The 23,005-nt window shown below is 56.9% G+C and overlaps 1 protein-coding gene across 1 annotated transcript; it reads right to left on the reverse strand.

Moving 5' to 3' along the window:
• Positions 1–3,956: 3,956 nt before the first annotated feature.
• EFNA2 (ephrin A2) lies at positions 3,957–18,266 on the reverse strand. Its single transcript, XM_028521947.2, has 4 exons — positions 16,977–18,266; positions 7,475–7,788; positions 5,913–5,978; positions 3,957–5,340 (listed from the first exon to the last, which is right to left on the reverse strand). The coding sequence occupies exons 1-4, from the start codon at positions 17,117–17,119 to the stop codon at positions 5,219–5,221; spliced, it is 645 nt and encodes a 214-aa protein (XP_028377748.1). The 5' UTR covers positions 17,120–18,266; the 3' UTR covers positions 3,957–5,218.
• Positions 18,267–23,005: the final 4,739 nt, after the last annotated feature.

Here is a 23,005-nt window from a genome sequence, read left to right on the forward strand (position 1 = left end):
TCCACTCCTCCTCCTTGGCCTACAGTCCTGCCCCAAAGCCTCTCATCCACCCCTGCCCACCTCCTCTGCTCCAACTTCTAGGCCTCTCCTCCCTCCCAGCTTCCGTGAAGATGGAGGGAAGACAGACATACCTGCATTGGCTTTCTGTCTGGTCTCTGTGCCTCTACTGGTCCTGCCACCTGCCCCAAGCTCAGGATTCGAGGCACCACCTCACCCGTCCACACCTGGGTCTGGACTCAGCCCTAATGATCATCACGTGTATGGTTCTAATAATGACCCGGCCAGCCCATCAGCTGTGAGCAGAGACAAACGGGAAGCGGGGCTCCTGCCCCGCCAACCATGGTCTGTGCCCCATCAGCCACACCAGCCGAGCTGCAGCCACTTAATTTCTGGCTTGTGTGTCATCTTGTGGTGAGTTTTGGCTCCTCAGGGGCTCTGGACTGTAAATTCCCCTTTTATTTGTTCATGAGTAGCCACCCAACCACCTGCAACCTGGACCAGGGCCCCTAACACTGTGGCATCTTCCTATGGAATATAAGGCCCCCAAATATGGTGTTTGGAGGCTAGTGGGACAGGCTTCACCATCCTTACCCTGACACCACAGACTGAGGGCCCAGCACCTACAGCACATAGTAGGTGCTCACTAAATGCTTGCCAAGGTGCTGATGTTGACACAGGAAATGCAATTGTTTGTTTGTTTGTTTTAGATTTTATTTACTTATTTTTAGAGAGAGGGGAAAGGAGGGAGAGAAGGAAACATCAATGTGTGGTTGCCTCTTGGGCACCCCCTACTGGGGACCTGGCCTGCAACCCAGGCATGTACCCTGACTGGGAATCAAACCAGCAACCTTTTGGTTCACAGGCCAGCATTCAACCCACTGAGTCACACCAGCCAGGGCAGAAGATGCAATTCCTGTGTTGTGCTGTCTTTTCTGACCATGCAGCTTCCATATAAATATATATGTTTATTCATTCAAGCATTTAGTGAGCACCTACTGTATACTAGACACATGCTAGGAACTAGGGACATAGCAGTGATAGATAAAAACTCCCACCCTCGGGTAGCTGACCATCTAGAGAAGACAGACAAGAAATTGAATAAAGACAAATAGGGCATGCCTGAGGGCTGATGAATAAATGCCAGAGAAGAAAGCCATGGAGGAGGCAAGGAAGGGGTTCAGAAGGGTCTGAGGAGCAGCGTTTCAGGAAAGCCAAAAGGAGTGGAGGGTGTACCAGGAGGGCAGAAGAGCAGGAGCAAAGACCTGAGAGGTGGGAGCCCCAGAATGAGTAGAGGGTGTTGGGAGGAACGGGTGGGAGAACTGGAGAAGGGCCAAACCCTGGGGCTGCTGGGACTGCGGCCTTTCCTCCGAGTGTGTGTTCAGGGAGGCATGGGGGCTTCCAGCTCTGTGGCTATAGTCGAGGGGCTCGATCCTACCCTTAAAAGCCCCTCCTTCATGGCCACAGCAGGGGGATCCGAGGGCGGGACCCAGGGATGTAGACGGGACACCGGGGCCCAGAGAAGGAAATGAATGGAGAAGAGGCTGTGGGGGCCCGTCCTGGGAGTAAGGGGCTTGTCCCTCCACACATTAAGGTGACCGAGAAACTCAGGGGGCCTGGTGGGGGGGAGCCATGGCTCCACTGGAGCACCCAGAAGGGCAGGAGGAACATTGGACTCCCCTGCCTGCTTCCTGGAACCCCTGCCCGAGGTGGGGCACCGAGATGAAGAGGAGGAAATCACTTCCTTCTGGAACCTCTGGGCTGGAAGGGGTTCTTCACGGGGAACCACATACCAACAGCCCAATACCAATTGCCACCTGGGGACCTTCAGGTGGCCTGTGGGTGTCAGCTGCAGCAGAGCTCTCCAGCTCTGTACAATGCAGCCTGGGGAGTGGCCCCTCTGCATGTTTATGGTGGCCCCTGGGAGAGTGACCAGTGGCCACTGAGGAACAGGGGTGGTTTCAAAAAGACCAGGGCCCCAAACGCTTCTGGGGGTACATGGTGCCTGCGGCTGTGCAACACGTGTGTGCTTGTGTATCTACACACGTGGCAAATGACAAGTCTGAGGAGAAACTGAGCCAGGCACTGGGTCCCAGAGATGCCCCAACAGACAGGGCCCCTAACCTCTGGGAGCTCCCAGCCAGTGAGGGAGACGGACAAATAAAGAATCAGAGGTTTGACAGCTAGGGCCATGGTGTCAATGGTCACTCGGCTAGGGAGGTCAAGAGGTGACATCCCACCTGATCTGAAGGAGCCGAGAGCTGGGCAGTGATGTGCCAGGCAGAGAGCACAGCATATGCCAAGGCCCTGGGGCAGGAACAGAGTTATTTCTGTATTTACCCATTTAAGGTCACTTTTTGTGCTAAAACTGTCTCAAAAATAATAAGCGGTTATCGTATCACAATATATAAACATATATCAACATGTACACCTTAAATTTAACACTATGTTATCGCAGTTTAGAACAAAACTAATCATTTAAAATCTTCATAATAGCTAAAAGGTGAAACCAACTCGAAAATACTTCAGCAGATGAACAGATAAACATGTGTCCATCCACACATGGAATATTACTCGGCCATGAAAAGGCGTGAAGCACTGACACTGACGACAGCGTGGATGGACCCTGAACACACAATGCTTGGTAAGAGAAGCCAGACACAAAAGGCTTCTCTGTGTGATTCCGCTGATGTGAAATGTCCAGGACAGAGACAGGAAGTGGCTTCGTGGTTGGCAGAGGCCAGGGGTGACTGGATGGGGACAGGTCTCTTTTGGGGGTTATGGAAGGTTCTGAAATTGGATAGAGGTGCTCATTGTACAACCCTGTGAATGTATTAAAAATTGTGAAATTGTACTTAAAATGGATGGTGTGGTATGTGAATTATAACTCAATTTTTTTTTCTTTTTCCTTTTTTTTTTTTAAATAACAAAATCAAAATGAGTGGCCAAGATTCAGCCCCATTACCCCTGCATCTAATTCTCTCCTTCTAGCTCCCTCTGACCCCGTGGCTGAGTGGGAGTTTGGGTAAGGGCTCTCAGGGAGGCCTCTACCCTCTCTAAGCTTCAGGGTCCTCACCATTGAGGGGGGACCCTGGTCTCCCTCATGGAGCTCAGCACATGCGTGCACACTCTACCCCCTGCCACTGGGCAGGGGCGGGTGGGGGACACACAGGGGTCTTTGTGCTGTTGGCTGGCCTCATTAAGAGGCAGCCCCTGTCGCTAAGCCCTGCACCGCCAAGGCCAAATTCATTAGCGGAGAGCCTTCCCTCTCGGCAAACTGTGCCCAAGATTCTGCAGTCCCAGGGGGTGAAACCAAGGCAGGAGCAGCCTCTCAGACCCTAGAGGAGCAGCCTCTAAGACCTCAGGCCTGCTGGGTGCCCCCAGGCCTCTCTGTGCTTCCACCTGGGGTGGCTACACTGGGGTGAAGGCTCCTGGAACCCTACAACCCACTGACATATGCCTTTTGCATAACAGGAAAGGGATTCGGAGATGACAGACACAACCCCGCCTCCTGCCCTGGCCTGGGGCAGTCAGGGAAACTAAGTCACGCAGCAGAGGAGCTTGGCAATGGAAATGTCACAGAATTTGGTTCCTAAGAGACCTGTTGTGTGCTCAGAGGGACACTTAATAAACTCCTGCTGCGTACTCAGTGCCAGCCCAGGGGAAATGCCAGCCCATCCTCCCAGGGGACCCCTATGGCACAGGGGGTTTGGTCCATTCCCATTTCTCAGAAGGGGAAAACCGAGGCCCGTGGGTGACAAGGAAGGTTACACTGCCCAGTAAAATATTTATTCCAGAGCCTGGCCCCCAAAAGATGGAGAAAACTAAAGAGCCAATCGTGTTCATCCCCAAATGTCCCTCTAGGGACACCCCTCCCTAGCAGGCACCTGACTCCCAAATTAGTAGCTCAAAGCACTCCTCCAATGAGAGTCGCAAGCCCCTCACACAGATGCACACCCTACAAGTTTATGCTCATTTTATTATAAAAAATACAGAATCCAACGTTGATTGTGATGGGAAGGGGGAGGTGCCATCACCAGCTCCAGGTGTGGCGACACCACCGCCCATGCCAACCCCTACAAAAGCCCCCCCAGCTGGCATGCCTGGTGGTCTCCTGGCAGCTGTGCACCATATATATTTATATATAATATATATAAAACACAGATCAGGAAAGGAGGGTAGAAATATGAAATCTGTATAAATGTGCTGTTTGTTTAATTAAAGTGTCTTTGGGAGGCCACTTCCTCTTTTTGGTGGCACTCCCACCCCCCATTTTGTTGTGTCCCGTTTTCTTTTTTCTTATAAACGTCACTAGTCATGGAGTAGAGGAGGGGGCTCTGACAGACGAACAAGCTTATTGCAAAGTGCAGCTTCTATTCTAAAAAGTCCACCCCACCCCCGCCAAAATAAAAGACCCCCATGAAGGTGTGACCAAAACGAAACAACCACCTGTCCAGTTTGTCCTCAGGAATACAGTAAAAATAAATCACAGTATATACTTGCTGGCTCTATTTACAGAAATGTAACGTCTTCTCGAACGCAGGGGCGACCGACCGTGAGAGGCTGTAGGACAGTGTGGAGAACTGTGATTCCAAGGGGGCCAGGCTGCGTAGTGGCCTCTGATGTAACGGCGTGAGTTTCCACTCTGGGTGACAACCACCAGGCACGAGGAGGGTGGGGTTGGGACTGGGGGGACGGGAGTCTGAGGTGGGCTCAGAGGTGAGGGTTCTCACCTTGCCCCTCTGCCTCATACTGGCCTGTCCTGGGGTAACTGTGGGGTCTGTTGTGGCCTTCAGCCAGGACCCAACAAATGGAGTAACCAGACTAGGGATTCCCATCCCCATCCCCCAGGGGGCCAAGGCCCTCCACCTCATCCATTCTGTTTCCTTCCCAAAGTCACTGGCAACAGCAAGGAATAAATTAAATTAAAAACTCAAGTCTTTCTTATCTAACCATGAAAAAGAAACAAAAACCCCCAATATCACTGACAATTTCTCAGGTTCTCCAGGGCTCCTGATGAGATGGCCTGGCCAGGAGCTGAGCTCACATACTGCCCTTCGGGCATCTGGGGCAGCTGGCTGCCCCCTGCCCCTGGGGTCTGTCCTAGGGCCAGTGGGCAGGCCTCTGCAAGTGGGGCAGCACCAGTTGTGGGAGAGCTAGGTGTCTCTATTTGGTCTTGGATGCGGTCGTCCAGGTGGGGCTGGTGTCTTGCAGGCCGGGACTAGGAGCCCAAGAGGGTCCAGAGCACTGGGACGGTGCTGAGGAAGAGCTGGCAGCTGCCCAGGTTACTGCACGAATTATTGCTGGTGAAGATGGGTTCAGGAGCCTCGTACAGGGTCTCATCTGGGGGACACGGAGACAGGATGGTCAGCAGTGGCCCAGACCCCTCCCCCATCAGGCCAGGAGCTTATCCTGGCCTGACCATCATTAAATGTCTCAGCCTTGGCTGCCCCGTGGGGCACCGAGGTTTCTGTCTACCTTGACTGGGGCTGTGCCTCCGGTGCACATCCAGGTGAATGAATATCTGGCACCCAACTAATGTGTCCCTGGCCCTTGGGGGAAGTCTCAAGGCTGCAGGAGAGCCTTTGTCTCTGGGTGTGGCTATGGTGTTTCAAGAGCTTAGAATGCAGGCTCTTTGGTCCGGTCTCAGGAAACTTCCCTGATGCCCACACCCCAGGGACCATAGCCTCAGCGAGGGGCCTCGTGATAGGCTTCAGTCTTCCCTTGTGAAGGCCTGAAATGTTCCAATTTGCAGATGGAAAACTGAGGCTCAAGAGTGAGCCTGCCATTGCTGGGGTTGTCGGACTCCCCAAGCTGTGCTGTGACCATCCCCTGACTCTTCTGACGGCTCAGAGGGTCCTCAATGAGGACACAAGCGTCGGGTCCTGGACCCGGCCGACTCCCTTGATACTTACTGGTTGGCCGCACGTAAACCTTCAGCCGCAGGCAGGGCATGTCCACGGCATGGGGAGGTGTGGCAGCTGGAAGAGAGGAGTTGGGAGTGAGCGGCTCTTGGTGTCCCAGACAACCGGGTGCTGTGACCCCCTCCTCCACCTGTCCCCTGACCCTCTCCTTTTGCTGAACCCTAACCTCAGAAATGGGGGGTATCTGCGTCTAGCTCCATCTCACCCCAGAGCAGCACAGAGCAAGGTTCAAAGGTGATAGATAAAAATAGGTTTACTTTTAACTGATATTCAAAACTCCATGTAACCAAATGATCATCACGGGATCAAATCCCTGCTCTCTGGATGCCTGTCAGCAAGTCACTCCCTGTCTGGGTCTCGGCTGGCACACCATAGGTACTTGGGAAACAATTCTTTCCATCTGGGAGACAGCAGAAGCCAGTTACCCCGGGATGGAGGCGGGTTCCCCCTCTCCTGCAGGAAGCCACATGGCAGAGGTCACATAAACATAGAAGCACATTGGGTCCTCATGCCTAAAATGCCATCACTATTGCTCCTTGCTTCCTGGCCAACTGACAAGGGCCCTGGAGAGGAGCGGAGGTGGTGCCGCAGCTCAGCAGTGAATCAGAGGGAGGTGGCCGACACCGGCAGCGCACACCTGTAGATAGGTGTGGGCCGCTGCAGAGCTGCAGCCAGGCCTGTCCCCACCTATCCTCTCGGCCTGTCCTCTGTCTTTGGCTGCCACCTCTGCTCCACCCCCAGCAGCCCCTCACTTTGGGAGATGAAAATAAAGGGCAGGCAAAAAAATTACATTTGTCACCGAGACAAGACAGCTAATTACAATAACTATCTTTATGAAACTCCCATCTCAGAAAAAAATATATAACTTTTCTTATATTACAAGACTTAAACACTTTCTCCCTCTACCCTCACCCCCTGCTTCCCTGAATTAAAAGGAAAAAATCCAAATAGAGCAAAAAAGGAGGAAATGGAGTTTTTAAGTTTTTTAAAACCTTGTGGAGTTGAATTTGACACAGCAGGAGCCAGAATGTTGAGGAGCTGGGTTCCTTCCCTGCAGCAGCGGGTGGGGTGGGGTGGAGTGGGGTGGGGTAGGGTGGCGTGGCAGGGATAGGGCCCAGGAGACCCCTACCCAGGCCAGGAGGTGCTGGGCAGAACAAGGGCTCTGGCCTCTCCCCTGGCTCTGACCAGTTCCTCTCTACCGCCAGACTCGGTGTGCCTCGTTTTCCTCCCTCAGTGCTGTGCGGCGGAGGCAGCCCTGGTCTAAGTGTGGGACAGGCTGACAGTGAGGCCATCGGCCCCCCAGTGAAGAGGTCCAGTGGCTGATCCTGAAGCTGGGATCGTATGTGTGGCCTCAGCCCCTCTGAGCCTCAGTTTCCCCACCTGCAAAATGGGGACTCTGACAGTGGGGCTTCCAAGGTCCGCTGGGTGGATAATAAGAATATTCAAGAGGCTGACCTGGGGACAGAGGCCAGCGCTGGACAAGGTGCTGGACAGAACCAGACCCTAGCATCCGCCCCCGCCCCCTCATTTCTTGGCCCCACCCGCCCACTCACAGATGTAGTAGTACTCGTGGCCTGGGCGGAACTCGAAGCCCAGCGAGAAAGGCGTGAAGAGCTGGAATTTCTCAGAGAACTTGAGCGGTCCCCCGGGCGCCGCGGGCTGGTTGCACTCCCAGCGCTTGAAGCCGCGCTGCCGGTGGTCACAGGAGGCGTGGCCCTCGCCATTGACCATGTACAGCACGTAGTGTTCCATGCGCTCGACCGGCGGCAGCGGCGCCCCGTAGTGTGGGCAGTAGATGTCCAGGTAGTCGTTGATGCTCACCTCCACCGTGTAACCCCCACTGTCGTCCGTTGCATCCGCATGAAACCTGGGAGAGGGACGGCGGTCAGCGCAGAGCCGAGCCCACTCGGGGGCGGAGCCAGATGTAGAGGAGGGGGCCAGGTCCAGGGACAAGAAGTGTAAGAGGAAGGGCCAGAGTGGGGCGGGGGTAAGGGATGGAAAATGTGAGGGGGCAGGGTCTATGTGGGGGCGTGGTCAGCACATGGCGGAGGGCGGTTTTAGGAGACTGCTGGGAGGATGCTAAGAGAGATTCGAGGGTGAGAGACCACGGTCCTGTGCCTGGCACTTATCACCACCCCCAAGTCGCAGGCTCAGCAGAATGGTCAGCTGGTAAGCACCTGAGCCTCCGGCCCAAAACACGATTGGAGCTAGAAAGCAGTGATTGCCACCAGGTACTCTGGGTAACACGCAAACGACTGGTACCACGTGATTCTGAGACACCTCCCTACCCCCAGGCCCAACATCTGGGCGCCTCTTAGGCCAACAGGCTTCGCACAAGCTGTTCCCCCACCATGTATCCCTTCTCCAGAAACATTATTACAGCTTGACTTCTGCGTCCCCACCTCCAGACAGTCCCTCATCCTGCCCATCACATACAGCCTCCTTAGCTTTGCTTCTGCAGATCCGCCTGCCAGGAAGGCCCAAGGTGGCGGCGCGGGGGACATACGCCGGGATTCCAGCCTCTGAGGCAAGGTCTGCCTCCACTACCCTTTCCCCGCATGTGACAAGGCTCTAAAAGAAGAACGCCTCAGTCACCCCCTCGTTCTCGCTCAGTGTCCTGTGTTCGACCGCAGCCCCACCCCTTTTGTCCTGTGTGACCCCAGTGAGTTCCCCTTGCTGTCCTTCCTTGGCAGCCTCAGGAATCTGGCAGCTGCCCCCCAAGCTCTTGGCCACTCCACCACATCCCCCCGCCCACCCCCGCCTTAGCCCTGACTCCCATCCTTTACCAGGGAGGTTCCTTTAGACTGTCATGCAGCTGAGCCCCTTCCTGGGGGAGCCCTGACCCAGCCTTGTTTTGGGAGGATGGAGGTCAGCTGGCAGCTCCCCTTCCATCACTGCCTCAGGTTACAGCGCCAGGAGCCTTTAGATCTTCTGGACATGGTCTCCGGGGTCCCTGTCTTGTTAATGCGGCCTGGACCAAGGGGAGACAAGGGGGGCCTCCCCAGAGGGGCTTATTAGCACATAAAAGGCCTAACCATCCAGGCTTGCAGAGTAGGCTCTGCCATGCTGCCCCTGTATTCTCCTCCCTCCCTGTACAGGCAGGGAAACTGAGACCCCGCCAAGGTGGGTGGCAGGGAGGGCACAGGCTGCTGGGATCCCAGCCTTGCCGCTGCCTCTGTACCCACACTGCCAGCAGCCTCAGCCCGTGGGAGGGAGCTCGGAGGGTCCCCATGCCGGGAGCACTAATTGGCACAGCTGGCACCTGAGGGGGGGAGGGATTACCAGATGGCAGAGGCTGGCCCCCTGCTGCCCCAGAGATGCTGCACCAGGACCCCTGGGACCAGCAAAAGTGGGAATGAGATGAGCAGAAGACCCTGCTCACTTGTGCCCGTCTTCCTATCCATCACTACAGCAGTGCTTTTGAGTCTGTAGCTAAGATCAAGGCACACAGAATTTCAGTTCTGGGACCTGAAGGGAGCAGGTTCTCCCCCAGCCCCTTTCCATTCTGTTGGGTTTATCCAGGGATGGCGAGCTCATCCCACCCCCAAAGAGGTAGGAGGGTTTGTTTGTTTGTTTGTTTTTTGTAGAATTAATGTGTCTGGAAATGAGACTCAGGAAGTGAGGGTCAGGCTGGGACCAGGGTCAGCCTTCCACTCTGTCCACCCCTCAAGCTGCCCAAGACTGGCCAGGCATGGGTGTCTCAGTGATGGCCAATATCCTCCAGCCCCTTAGGCTTGATGGATGCAGGGAGTATTCCAGGCTTTTTGAAAAGTCATTTTTGCCCTTTCCCAGCCCCACTGAAAACCCCACTGAGAGCCTGGCTCTCTACAGGGCTTTCTTGAGACCACAATGGACTCAGAAAGGTGGGGCCACAGCATGGTCCCCTCTTCCCCCTCCACCTCTGCCTGTTTGCCCCATTATACCTGCCTTCCCTGCACCAGCTGCTACCATCATTCTCTCTTCACCTTCTGAGAAGCATCAGAGACCAAGGATGCTTTGCTGGCTCAGAGGCTGGACATCTGTGCCCCACTAGGCCCGTCAGTCTTCTGGCTTTCCAAAATCAATGGCTGACTTTTCCGAATGTCAATCAGACTCTGTGATCCAATGGCTCAAAACCCTCTCCATTGCTCAGAATAAAACCCACAGTCCTGCCCTGGCTGGTGTGGCTCAGTGGATTGAGTGCCGGCCTGCAAACCAAAGGGTTGCTGGTCCAATTCCCAGTCAGAGCACATTCCTGGGTTGCGGGCCAGGTCCCTGGTAAGGGGCGCACCAGAGGCAACCACATATTGATGTTTCTCTCCCTCTCTCTCCCTCCCTTCCCCTCTCTCTAAAAATAAATAAATAAAATAAAATAAAATAAACCCACAGTCCTCCCAGGCCCACAAGGCCCCTGTAGCCCCAACACCCCCACCCTCATCAACCTCTGCCTACCTTCCAGCCACATCAGCCTCCTGGCTGTTCCTGTTCCCACCCAGGCCCTTTGCACATGCTCTTCCCTATGCCTGAATGCTTTTCCCTACCTCCTTATCATATACATTATTACAATATCATCAGTTCTCCCTCCACGTAGTCTACTGTCTGCCCTCCTGACTGGGGGGTCAGCCTCCTTCTCTGCCCCTTCCCTGTGACTAGCATAGGCTCTATATACAGTGGCACTTAACACATGTTGGTTGATCAAATGAAGGCTAAGGATTCAAGGTGTTAGAGTCCTGGGGAGCAAACAGTGGCCCCCATGTGGGAAAGAGAGGACCCCAGGCAAGCAGGCGAGTCCCAAGAGAAGCCCCCCACTCCCTACCAGAACTCTGGCTACTTAGGTGGACCATTTTTCCCCCTTCCTGGCTCTAAAAGAGCAATGGCCTTGCTGTGTTGGCATTCCCGCTGCCAAGTTGGCTATCAAGCCAGGGTGAGCACCTCAGCTCCTGCCTGTGTGAAGAGGCCAACCCCCAAAGGGAGCCTGGTGTCTGGTACCCTGGGGCAAGCAATACAAAGCCTTCATTTCCTCCATTGGGGCCTTAGCCTGACATGCAAATACTCTCCTTTTGCAGCAGATAGAGATTCTCACTAAGGGGTTAGTGACTGGCTTGGGATCTTTCCCAGACAGTGGGCTCCCCAGGCTTTCAGACCTTCTGCTCCCTCCCCCACCTCCACCGGCCACACCTCTGCCCCCATCTTGATCGCCCTGCTAAAGTATGCTCCTCCAGGTAGTCCTCCCAGCCCAGCCTGATCCCTCACCCATCAGCATTCCCTGACCTGCCCTTCACGGCCACCCCAACATTGCCAGCCGCCCCCTCCCTGCAATCACCAGGCAAACGGCTAATTAGCTCCAATTGGCCAACTGTCTTCATTAAGAGCCAATAGCAAAGCAACTAATTAGGGAATCTCACCCAAAACAGATGTGGCGGCTTCCAAGACTGGAAAGTGAGGCACTGGCGGGGTGGGCAGCAGGCCAGGGCCCTGGGCACCCATCCTGCACCCTAGTGGGGCACAGCCCACTTGTCCTTGCAGCCCCAAGAGAGGCCCCTGAGGCCTCAGTGCCTACCCCCAGGGTTGTGAGGAGCTGAGAAGATATTTCCCCATCTGAGGCCTGGGCACCAGGAATGGGGGACTGGGTAGGACCTCAGGGAAAATTAGGGCCCCAAAGTAGTGCAGGGTTGGAAAGGACATGTATGGTCTTGTGGGTACAAGAGATACATTGAAGGCAGGGGCCCCAGAGCTAAAGCAAAAGGAAAAAGAAGGAACACAGTGGGTGCAAAGGTGGGAAAGGGACACGGAATCAGAATCAGTGAGGGGCCTTCATCTCAGTAGGACGTGGCCCAGATGCACTGTCCACAGGCCTGTCTGGGACACCCCCACTCTGTCCCCAGAATGCACACAGTGTCTATGACACTCCCTGGCCAGTCCCAGGCCTGGCTGCCTCTAAGAGAGGGGTGACACCCAGTTGTGCCTGGCTTCCCCACAGCCTGGGTTGACTCACTCACTTTGGGTCTGTGAAATGGAAGCACAATGGGGCACCTGACCCACAAAGTGGGCGGGTTAGAAGGCTGCAGGGCTGGGTGGTGGGCTGCGCGAGGGGGCAACTCGGCCCATGTGGTGAATGGAGCCCCTCGAAGCCAATACCCTCAGGTCGACAGGAAGACGGAGGCATGGGGCTGAGTGTCCGCAACAGTCAGGCGTGGGGTGCACCCGCAGTGGGGTTTGACTGGCCGTGCGTTCAGTCTGGTTGAAGTGAAAACAAAACCTCCGATAGCTTTTGTGCTCACACGCCAACTTAGGGTGGAGCAGCATGGTGGGAGCTTGGCCCCTTCTCCCCCCACCACACAGGGCCCACCTGGTGAGTGGAAGACATTCCAACCCTCCCTCTGGACCCACTTCCTAGAGAGAAAAATCCCACAGGGCCACCATAGGGCACGTCCTGAAGTGGAGGGAAGGGGGTGTCATGGAGAAAACCTGACTGAGGGGGTGGGACCTCCATCCAGCCTGGCCCAGCGCAGGGGCTGCAGAAGGCCATTGGGAGGAAATCACTGCCTCCCACACCCCCATTAAGGGAGCTGCTGCCCCAAGGACAACTGCCACCTCCACCCGTGCCCTGAGGGACATGTAAACCTGGAGAGAACATCCACAGGGAGGCCCAAAGGTGGGAGGTGCCAACCCCTCGCCAGCCCAGCTCCCCGGCAGGTAGAGGCCAACTCCATCAGTCTTCTGTTGGCCCTGACCCTCCATCCCGGATTCTCGGTTTCTTCCTCTGCTGAGATCATCCAGGCTGGAATACAGTGGGGGGGACCAAGGCTGGGGACAGGAGGACCCACCTGTCCACCAGACCACAGGAATCACGTGCACCCTAGCTCAGATCCAGATGGAGGGACCCAGGTCCCCAGCATGTGGGAACATCTTGGAACTGCCCCATTCAGCAATGCCCTCCGACCCAGCCCTGCCATACCCACCCTGGAATGTCGCTGTCACTATGGATTTGAAGGCCTGGAGGAACCTATTCTTGACCACAGGAGCTGCCTCATTTTCCCCCCTCTTTGGAGGGGCTCTCTTTGCCCCTGGGAGTCCTGCTGCCATCTGCCCAGGGACACAGCCTGCCGGCCCTCACTTCACAGAAAAGACATGGGTTTAAAGCAACCAGGCCGCTCACCTGAGATCACACCCAGGGTTCCAAGACCCACAATTCTAAGTCCAGGCCCTCCCATGACCTCCCAGACCTCACCTTCTTTTTCTGTTTTTTAAAGATTTTAGTTATTTTTATTTTTAGAGAGAGGGGAAGGAAAGGAGAAAGGGAGGAGAGAGAAGCATCAATGTGTGAGAGAAATGTCAATTGGTTGCCTCTTGCACACTCCCAACGAAGGACCTGGCCTGCAACCTAGGCATGTGCCCTGACTGGGAATCGAACCGGCAATCTTTCCCTCAGCAGGCTGGTGCTCAACCCACTGAGCCACACCAGCCAGGGTGCCTCACTTTCTTGCTCCAAGTCCCCAGAGCCACCAGGTCTCCCTTTCTAAGCCCCACAAGCCAAGTGGAAGAGCTTCTTTCAAACAAAACAGAAAGTGTCATGTGACAAAACACAGTTTTACCCCTTCAAAGCTGCCACCCCTCAGAGGCCCAGGCAAGGCTGGCAGGGATGGGGACAGGAACAGAGGCCCCACACTTACACCACGCGACCATCCTCCCCAAATCCCCATTCTCCTCCCGGGTCACCTGAGAGGAAACTCGGTCACCGCCCACCCCCTGGGCAATCAGGCCGATGGAGGGCTAGGGGAGGGTAGCTAGAGCCTGAGAGGCCTGGTGGGGGTAGGTGCCAAGCCCAGAGCCCCCATCAGGGTCAGCACACCTGGGTCCACTTCGACTGCAGTGTTCTGGTTGGGTGGGGAGTATGAGGGCTGGCATGGTGCTCACTCTGCACAACAGTGGCCCCTCTGCAGAACAGGCAGCACGGGGCCCAAGGGGTCTGGACACATCTCCCGGCAGGGACCCACCTGGCCCAAGGAGAGGGCAGAGGGTGAACAGGGAGGATAAACTGTGTGTCACCATCAGTGAGGCCCTGGGACAGCCAAGCCAGGCTGCACATGCAGACACAAGTACTCTCCACAGACATACCAAAGACACACATGTGTACCCCCACAGGGACACACATATTCTCCCCATTCACAAATATGCAAGTGCCGGTACACACATGCATCCCCAGACACCACACACATTCCACGCACAAACATGCTCCTGCAAATGTGTTAACACTCTCCACATGTGTGCACTCCAGGCATAATCAGGAGGACATGTGTAAACATGCAAGGGGTACCGTGCATACGTACACATATGTGTCACTCTACCACACAAACCAACATATGCACCAGACACACAGACATGTACCTCCCAAGGTCTCCAGGACCCCCTCACGTCAGGGACAGGAACACACGCTGACACACACAGACACACCCCGCAGCCCCCATGAGCACAAGTGCGTATGCAGCCCCACACCTGGCTATCAGCCAGGCCAGGTAAGGGCAGCTGGCCCAGGAACCTAGCCCAGTGATGCCCAGTGGCCAGCCCAGGATGGAGAGCAGCTGATGGGGGTGCCCGGGAGGGTGGCTGGACTGGCAACAGGGCGCCTCCCTATGACAGCGTGGAAGTGGGTGTGGGGCTCCCTCTTTGACGAAGTCCACAGGCCACAGGAAACGATCTGCACAGCAGGAGGACATAACTTGGGAACAGCCGCACACTTACTACGTCAATGCAGGTAAGCACAAGGCCCCGCCATGCAAGGGTGTCTGTCCGTCCCCATCTGAGCACAGCCACCCCTTGAGCTCCTCTCTTCTCTTCTCCCAGTCTGTCTTCAACCTAAGCTGCCCAGCCCTAGCTGAGTCCCTGTCCTCACAGAGCCTGTGTGTGTGCCACTTGGGCTCAGCAAACCCTCGGTTTTGGGTTTCCTCAGCCTGCCACCACCACTGAGCTCTCTGATTTGGCCCCACAGCTGTCTCTCCCCAACCTGACCTGTCTCTCGTCTCTGCCCCAGGGACCACCTCACGTCTCAGGCCTGCTCCCTGACCCTGTGCCTCTCCCCAGGCCTTACTCCCTGGACCGGTTGCCCTCAAACCCTGAGGCTGAACACCACCCCTCCACCTCTGCCTGAGACACCTCATCACTGGTCACAGGTTCTAGTTCAGCCACCCCTGGACACTAAACCTCCCAAAGGGTCCCCAGGCATCAAGGCCCCCTTTGGCAGAGCCCCTCAACATCAGCAATGAATAGAGCCCACACCCACTCGACCCCCACCCCTATGACAAGATTTCAGGGGAGTCACCCCCCACCTGGGATGCCCCAGGGCAGGAGGAGGAAGTGAGAAAGGTGTGTGGGTCAGGGTCTGCGCCAGACCAGCAAGGCCATCCCCTCAGGCAGCAGGTCAGAGCAGGCCAGCAACAGGAGGTGGCTGCGTGGCAGCACAGCCAAGACTAGGTGCCCCCTTTCCCTGGCAGGATCCTGCCAGCAGCACAGCCCTGTGGCAGGTGGGGCAGAGGGCTGCCCCAGAGACCCCTTTCCATCCCAGTTCCACATTTGTTTGCCATTTGCTAGAACAAAGGACAGGCCATGACAGGGACAGGAATTTTGGAGCTGAAACCAAAAACTTGGGCTGGGAAGCACTGCCCGCTGGGCTCCCTGCTCAGCCGGCTGCAGGGAAGAGCCTTAATCAAATCCACATGTGACCAGCAGGGCTAGCGGCAAGGGGACCAGCTCCAAGGTGGCCTTCCTTGGCATGGGGTCTCTGTCCTGGGCCCTGGGGTCCGACCCCACAGCTGGGTAACTGAGGGGAGTGTCTGGACGTGCTCCCTGCCCCCATGGTGGACACTGGCCACCCTTGTCCCAGAGACTGCCTCAAAGACTGCCGTTTATACAACTTTTGGCCCAAGGACTGAGGACAGCAGAAGACAGTGGGGGAACAGCAGGCTCAGAAGGGCACTCGGCAGGGCTTAGAAAAGATAAGAAAGTGATCAGTGGCAGACGCGCAGGGAGCTGGGAGGCCGTCTGCCTCAGACCCGGTGTGCAGCCTGGCCACCTCAGGCAGCTGTGTGACCCGGTGTGCTGGCGCTGACAATAAAGCCACAGGACCTCAGAGCCCTGTCTCCCATGGGACCCCAGCCCCCTCTGGCCTTCAAGAACCAGGGATGGCCTGGAGGCTTCTGCTGACGTCCAGGATGTGGTCAGTCAACAGCAAACTTTTCTCACTTCGTCTAACGGGGGCTTTTGCTGCTCCCCAAATTGTACTGAGCGCCCAGCACTGAGGAGGTTGTGCAGGCAGGCAGTGCTGGCACATAGGCAGGCTGGGCACCAGGCCACCTGGGTCCCTAGCCCGGCTCTGTTCCCTTGCCATGACCTTGAGCCAGTTGCTCATCCCTTCTGCCCCTCAGTTTCCCCATTAGAGCTAGGATGGCTGAGGGTACCACCAAATCAAGACTAGGGACTGACCCCTAATTCCCTAGGTACCTCAGTCTCCCCGTTCCTACAAAGCACCGCAGAGAAACCTCCTAGAGGGAAAGTGGAAGGCGGGTCAGTGGGGAGGGACATTCCAACTTCCTCAAGTTATTCTGGGGACCTGCTGGTAGGACATGCCTGTGGACCCTAGGGGGAAGGGGCACAGTCCCCCATCTTCAGGCACAGCTCAGTACCGAGGTCCCCAGGGATCCCACCAACTCCGAAAGGAGGTTCCCTGGAGAGGCCCGAGGACGGGATCCCCCAAGTCCAGAAGGGAACTTAGGGCTGCACGGCTTCTGAGGGTGCCAGAGGGGATCCCCAAACTCCTGGGGATGGCAGCGCTCTGGGGCATGCGGGCACAAGTCCCCCAAGACTGCATGGCAGAGGGGCACCCAGGAATGAGAATGCACGAGCAGTGCAAGTCCCTCAAACTCCAGTGGGGCCAGGACTCCCTGGGGGCTCCTGAGGGACTGGGCAACCCCACTCCGGAAGCAGCGCGCTTGGAAGACGCCAGGAGCTCAGGGCGGGGAGGCCGGGCCAGGATGGGGGACATCCAGGTTCCCTCGGCGCCCCGTCCCCACGCGCGCTCACCTGGGGTTGCTGCGGTTCCAGTAGACGGCGTAGCGGTCAGAGTTGGCTCGGGCGGCGTCCTCGGCGCGCGCTAAGGGCGGCGACGGCGGTGGCAGGAGCAGCAGCAGTAGCACTGGCAGCAGTGGGCGCTGCGCGGGCGCCATGGCCCGGGTTCGGCCAACGCGCTCGCCTGGCCGCCGTCTGCCAGCCGTCTCCACCTCCTCCTCCGTCGCCACCGCCGCCACCACCACCGAGCAGGCGGGAGCAGGGCGGGAGGGAGGAGGGAGCGCAAACGCTTGGAGATCCCCGGCCGCCCCCTCCTGGGCGCGCGACCTCGGGCACCGACAAGTCAGGCGGCGATGGGCTGGGCGCCGGGGTCGCCCCGGGCCCCGGCCCAGCCGCACGTACTCTTGGAGCGCGGGCCGCCACCGCACCCGCTGAAGAGGGGCCGGGGCTCCGGCCTTTGTCCCTCCCGAGCGCCGGGAGGGCCGCGGGCGCCCCCTCCTGCCGTGCCCCGGCCAAGCGGGGGTGGGCGGGGGCTGCTGCTTCAACCGCGCCCCCTGCCCCAGCTAAAGCGTCCGGGTCTGGTCCACGTCAAGCTGCCTGGACCCCAAGGGTCATGCCCCTGCGATCTCATCATTATCACGTGGCCCTGACCAGGCTCCCTGAGTTCCTCTCTGTCCCCTCCATTCAGGCCACCAAGCCCATATGCAGAGCCTGTCAGTTCCAGGAGCAGGAGTCAGAGATGACTCACCCCCATCCCACCCGGCATTTAAACCCAAATCCTGAACCAGGCTGAGCCAACTCCATGCCCAGATCCCAAATTCTAAACCATGCCAAGCCAACTTTGCCTCTCCGGTCCCACCTGGTGAAGACTTGTAGTTGGGCTGACTAAAGTCCACTACCACTCCTCTGGGAGCCCCCAGGACAGTCACATCCCTCCTGACCTCCATCTTCTCATCAGGGAAATAGAACAGGAATCCCCACTTGAGACTTTCAGCAGGTAAGTCAGCACATAGGGGAAGTCTGGCAAGGCGAGAATGGGAAGGGCGTTCAGGCAGAGGGCCTGGAGTGGACTCAGAGTGAGCATTCTTGGGGAGCTGACCTCTAGTTGTCTTTATTTATGTCACAGCCCCCCATCAGACTGAGCTTGTGGAAGTAAGCTATCACCAAGTACTAGCTGGAAAATACTGGTGGTGCCCAACCAGGTTCCACTTCGCTGGGTTTGTTTCCCTGGCCAAGGCCCGCTGCAGGGTCCAGAGCCCAGAGTACTTGCACTGGAAATTCCCCATGTGATAGGTAGATGAAGCTCCTGCTAAGGTCCGTGAGAGGCCAGAAATGGGCAAACTAACCTGCGACCAAGACCCATCCTGGACACACACCTCCACTATGTTGTGGGCACATCACGTGGCCCTTTAGCTTCTCCGGAACTCCACTTCCCGCCTTGGGGTGTACCTGGAGTCCCTCCCCTCCCCTTGTCACTAAAATTCTGTTCCTCCTTCAAGGCCTGTCCCCACCCTGTGCGCCTACCCCCCACAGGATAAGCTTCTCAGTCCTCTGACCTCTATGGAAATCAGCCCAGTCTGTTTTGCCTTGTGGGTCCTGTCCTCTGACCCGACTGCAGTTGCCAGTCACAAAGCTGGCCCAATGACTTTGAGGAGGAGGCAGGAACATGCCTACAAGTAGTGGCTGGGGCAAGCCCAGAGGCCTAGAACTGGCCCAGGACACCTGGCAGGGCCTTCAGACAAACTCTCTGGATAGCCCTGGGCTAACCACCCAGTTGGTTAGCTGGCTCTTTGGGGAGCAAAGGGACAGCTACTTCCTAACAGAGATGTGGTGGCTGAACCCAAGCACAGGAACTGCTGCCACGTGCCCAGAGCCCCAGCACATGCCTGGCCCAGCCCACTGACCTGCTCGGCAAAGGGGACCCTTCCAGAAGCCTCCTATGCTGTTGGAAGAGAACCCTTCTACTTTATTGAACCTCACAGATGCAGCGGGGCTTCCTGTCAAACCCAGCAGGATTGGACCCGTGCAGGAAAGTGGGCAGGGCACCCAGGGCAGAGGGGACCTACTCCAAAAAGACCCGCCATGTGCTGGCTTATTTGCATGCAAGGACCACCAAGGCAAGGCGCAAGCCACCTCTGAGAGAGCTACCACTGCCGCCGCCGAGTGGATTTCAGCTGAAGCTCCGTTTTCCTTCTGTTCTTGTCTCTCTCAAGGTCGGAGCTAGAGCACGGACAGGAACAAAAGCATGTGTCCCCCACTGGATCTCTCTTTGCCTGGGAGGGCTCAGGGAGGGGAGGGCTGGGCAGCTGTGAGGCCTGGACTTCAGGCAAGGCACAGGAGGGAGGAGGGAGGGGTGGAGGTACAGGAACAGCTGACCAGATGCTCATGGGGACCCCTGCCCAGGTAGGGCCAGCTATGGGCACCCAAGAGGCCCTGTCCCCTCCCAGGGCTGGGGGCTGTCAAAGCCTCCAGCCTCAGCAGGCAGGGCATCAGCTGGGAGCAGGGGTCATTCTGGAGTAAGCTTCCTCTGGAGTCAAGAGATGGACTTCAGGCTCACTCTGGGAACAGGGTTTAAGTCTTGGGTTTAATGCACAGTTGGGGTCAGGGGTCATCCAGGGTCCTCTGTTAGCCCCAGGCTCAGGATGGGATTTCTGATGATGGTCTCTCCCCATCCACTTGGGTCTACACTCTTGGGCTCAAGGGTATGCCCCAGACTCAGGAAGGACCTTGACCCAGCCAGTCCCGGATCTGGTCCCTAGCCTGAGCTTAGTACCCCTGGCTCAGCACTCAGTACCCACTGACCTCTGACCCAGCACCAGCCACCCACTTACCCCAGTCCAGCACACACTGCTGACCTGCTACCCAGCACCCATGATCCACCCCCTGCCCTCCAATATACAGAACAAGTCCCCAGGCTGGGGATCAGTGTCCAGCACCCTCAGCCTCCAAAGGCCACAGCACTGTGAAGACTAAAGCTATGTGGGGATAAATGTCTTACTACAGAATATATTGGATCAAATCCACAGCGTGCTCTGGCTCCATTGGTTTTCAGGTGCCCAGCTCAGCCAGGCAGATTTCCGGCAGAGAAGGCTGGCGGGGCCTCAGCAGGCTAGGTGCCTGGGGTGGAGGGGTCAAGAGTTCCTCGAGGCTGGGGGGCTGTTGGTTTCTGTCACTGAAAATAAAATGTGTCCCTTTGTCTTGCTGGTAAATGAAACTTCCCACCCTTGTGTCCACCCAGGCCCTTGAAACAGCCCAAACCTAAGATTCCTGCAACTGCAAAGTTTAGAACTGAATGGGCCCCACACCCCTGCTAGTTCCCTTCTCCCCCTTACCCTCCCTCTCTTTCCTTCCGACCTTCCCAGCCCCAGGCCTGGACAGAGAGCAGTTCTCCACGGAGACCATCCACCAGTCTGGGGCTAGACTTCTCTGGAGGACCGAAACCTTCCAGATCTTTGCCATCACATAAGTGTCCCAAGCTCCAAGTGGCTATTGCACACATGGAATGTGGCCAGTGTGACCAGGAGCAGGGCTCTTAATTTCACTTTGAGTATAAATGTAAGCAGTCACATGTGACCGCTGTGCTGGGTAGCACAACTCCGGGTGCACGTGCACAGGCACATCTGCCCAAGACAGGACATCGTTAGTAGGGGTGGGGGGCGGTGTATGGCAGTTCAGACACCTCCAGGGAGGATTAGATGAGCCACCAGAGAGGATGGGGATCAGAGAGGACTTCTGTCCTGGGAACCCCAGGAGGGCACAGTGGCATCACTTGCTAACACCAGGTGAGAGGGATGTGGCCCTACTGGATGCAGGGGCCATGTCCTAGGGAGCCCACATCAGAGCCAGCAGAAGAACCCCCACCTCCTGGAAGACAATTTGACTACCACCAGCCACTGGCCTGAGGCAGCCAGCCACAAGCTGCCCCTTTAAGGAGCCCGAGGTGTCCAGCTCCCACTTGTCCACATTCCCAAGATGGAGAAGCCATATAGTGATCAACCAGGAGCTGGAGATTCCAACCTACCCACGGCTGAGGGGACAGGTTTGCTGCATATTCAGTGGGCATGTGCGGGGGGAGGTGGTAGAGGTACTGAGAGGGGCCTCAAGGGGGCCAGGCTATGGGCTGTGTACCCCAATCTGGCACAGGCTTGGGATCTGTTGGAGGCGGTATGTCAGCATATGTGTCCTGTGTCCGTCCTATATGTGTGATATTCCATGTCATGTGCTACATGTCCTGTGCCTGCGTGTGAGTGTGAGAGGTAGAATGCTAGAAGCCCCTCCATGCTCAAATGCATGCACACACACGGGCCCTCGAGCCACCAGACCTGGGCCTTTCATCTTGTGCTGACAGGCCCCTCTTCCAGCTTTCAGCCACTGAGAACTTCCTGCTAATATTGCATTAACCTTGGAGGGGGCTGCCAATTACTCCACACTAACTAATGCAGGGGGTGCGTGGTGAGGCTGACAGGCACTGACAGGTGCCGGGGCCTGGAAACAAGGGGCACCCCTCCCCGCCCCACGGGGTGGACAGGAGGCAGCCGGGCTGGAGGGCATGTAGTGTGTTCTCGGCTCCGGATGGCAGGCGTGGGGTCTCTCCTGACCTCATTAGAGTAATTAATGTACCTTTTGAAGCTCAAGAAATCGCTCAGAGCTGCGGGAGAGAGGCACAGATCACAGGGTGGGGGAACCCACATGGTTTCTGTGCACCTGTTAAAAGCATGTCCCAGTGGTTCAGACAGGGAGAGAGGTAGAGAGCAGAGACAGACTGAGACGAAGGGAGACCAAGTGGGAGGCTATGCAGATACAGAGACGCAGACAGGGAGGCAGGCAGGGGCTTAGAAGTGCAGAAAGACAGAGATGTGTGGAGAGGGGTGGGGACAGATAGGGAGGAAAGAGCCAGAGCCCAAGGGGGTGTGACATCTGGGGCCTCCAGGGGACTGTGGCCTCATGTCTTCAACCTTCCCTGGAGGATCTACTGATCCCTCAGTGTAGGGCCCTCCCAAAGAATGGTGGTGGGGATGGGCAGGAAGCAGTCATAGAGAGAAAACTTCCTGAGGGTTGAGGGGGAACGGGAAATAGAAATGTGAAGAGTTAGGAGGCGCAGACAGAGATACCCAAGGAAGCCAACTGGGGATCAGCTGGCTTCCGTAGGACCCGAGATGGAGAGAGGAGTGATGAACTGACTGGCAGAGATGGCAACAGGCAGGGACCCAGGCTCAGCCCTGGTGAGGAGGGTCAGTGGGGCTGAGAGGGACAGGCCCAGGAGGCTGATGGATCCCAAATGGGCAGCAGGCTGGGCCCATCTCACAGTGGACATGGGAACAAGGTGAGGCTCAGGAGTAGGCATGAAAAACAGGGCTCCCAGACGGACTTATTTCTCCCCCACCTGTACAAGTGGCTGAGCCCAAGCCACACCAGGGCCCAGCAGGCAAGCGGGGCAGAGGCCAGACAGCACAAGTCTACCACCTAGTGGCTGCTCCCCCTAATGACATGGCCACGGTGGCTCTGGCCAGTGGCCTGGGGGAAGACCTCAGGTTGTGGGGCTGCCAGAGGCCAGCCCTTCCCCTCAGCCCCTCCCCTCCAACTCTCCAGGATCATTTACAGTGGGCAGGGGTGACAGAGCTGGACCCTGTGCCAACATAGTGACTTGAAGGAATAACAAAGCCCACAGAAGAACCCCTCGACTCTCCCCAGGAATGAAGTTGGGTGCCTGGGTGGGATCTGGTTCATCAATGAGGCCGATAGGGATGGGGCATGGTGGACATAGGGGTCCTGAGGCCTCATCCAGGCCCTACACACTACAGCCCCAAAGGTGCTGGTGGTGCGAATGAGGTGAGGCAAGTATCCCAAAGGACATGACCTTTCAGGGGCCCTAGACTGAAGGAAACACAGAAGAGGGAGCCTTTATACAGGGCCTTTGGTAGAGGAGTAGGCCCAGGGGCAATGACTGGGAGGTCCCTCCATTTCTCTGTCTACCTCACAGAACTCCTCCTTGTGCCCTCTGGACAGATGGGGACAAGACCAAAGAAACCCAGTGTGGTCGCATG

This window comes from Phyllostomus discolor, chromosome 8 (assembly GCF_004126475.2).
Source record: "Phyllostomus discolor isolate MPI-MPIP mPhyDis1 chromosome 8, mPhyDis1.pri.v3, whole genome shotgun sequence".
In the NCBI taxonomy this organism is placed as follows: domain Eukaryota; kingdom Metazoa; phylum Chordata; class Mammalia; order Chiroptera; family Phyllostomidae; genus Phyllostomus; species Phyllostomus discolor.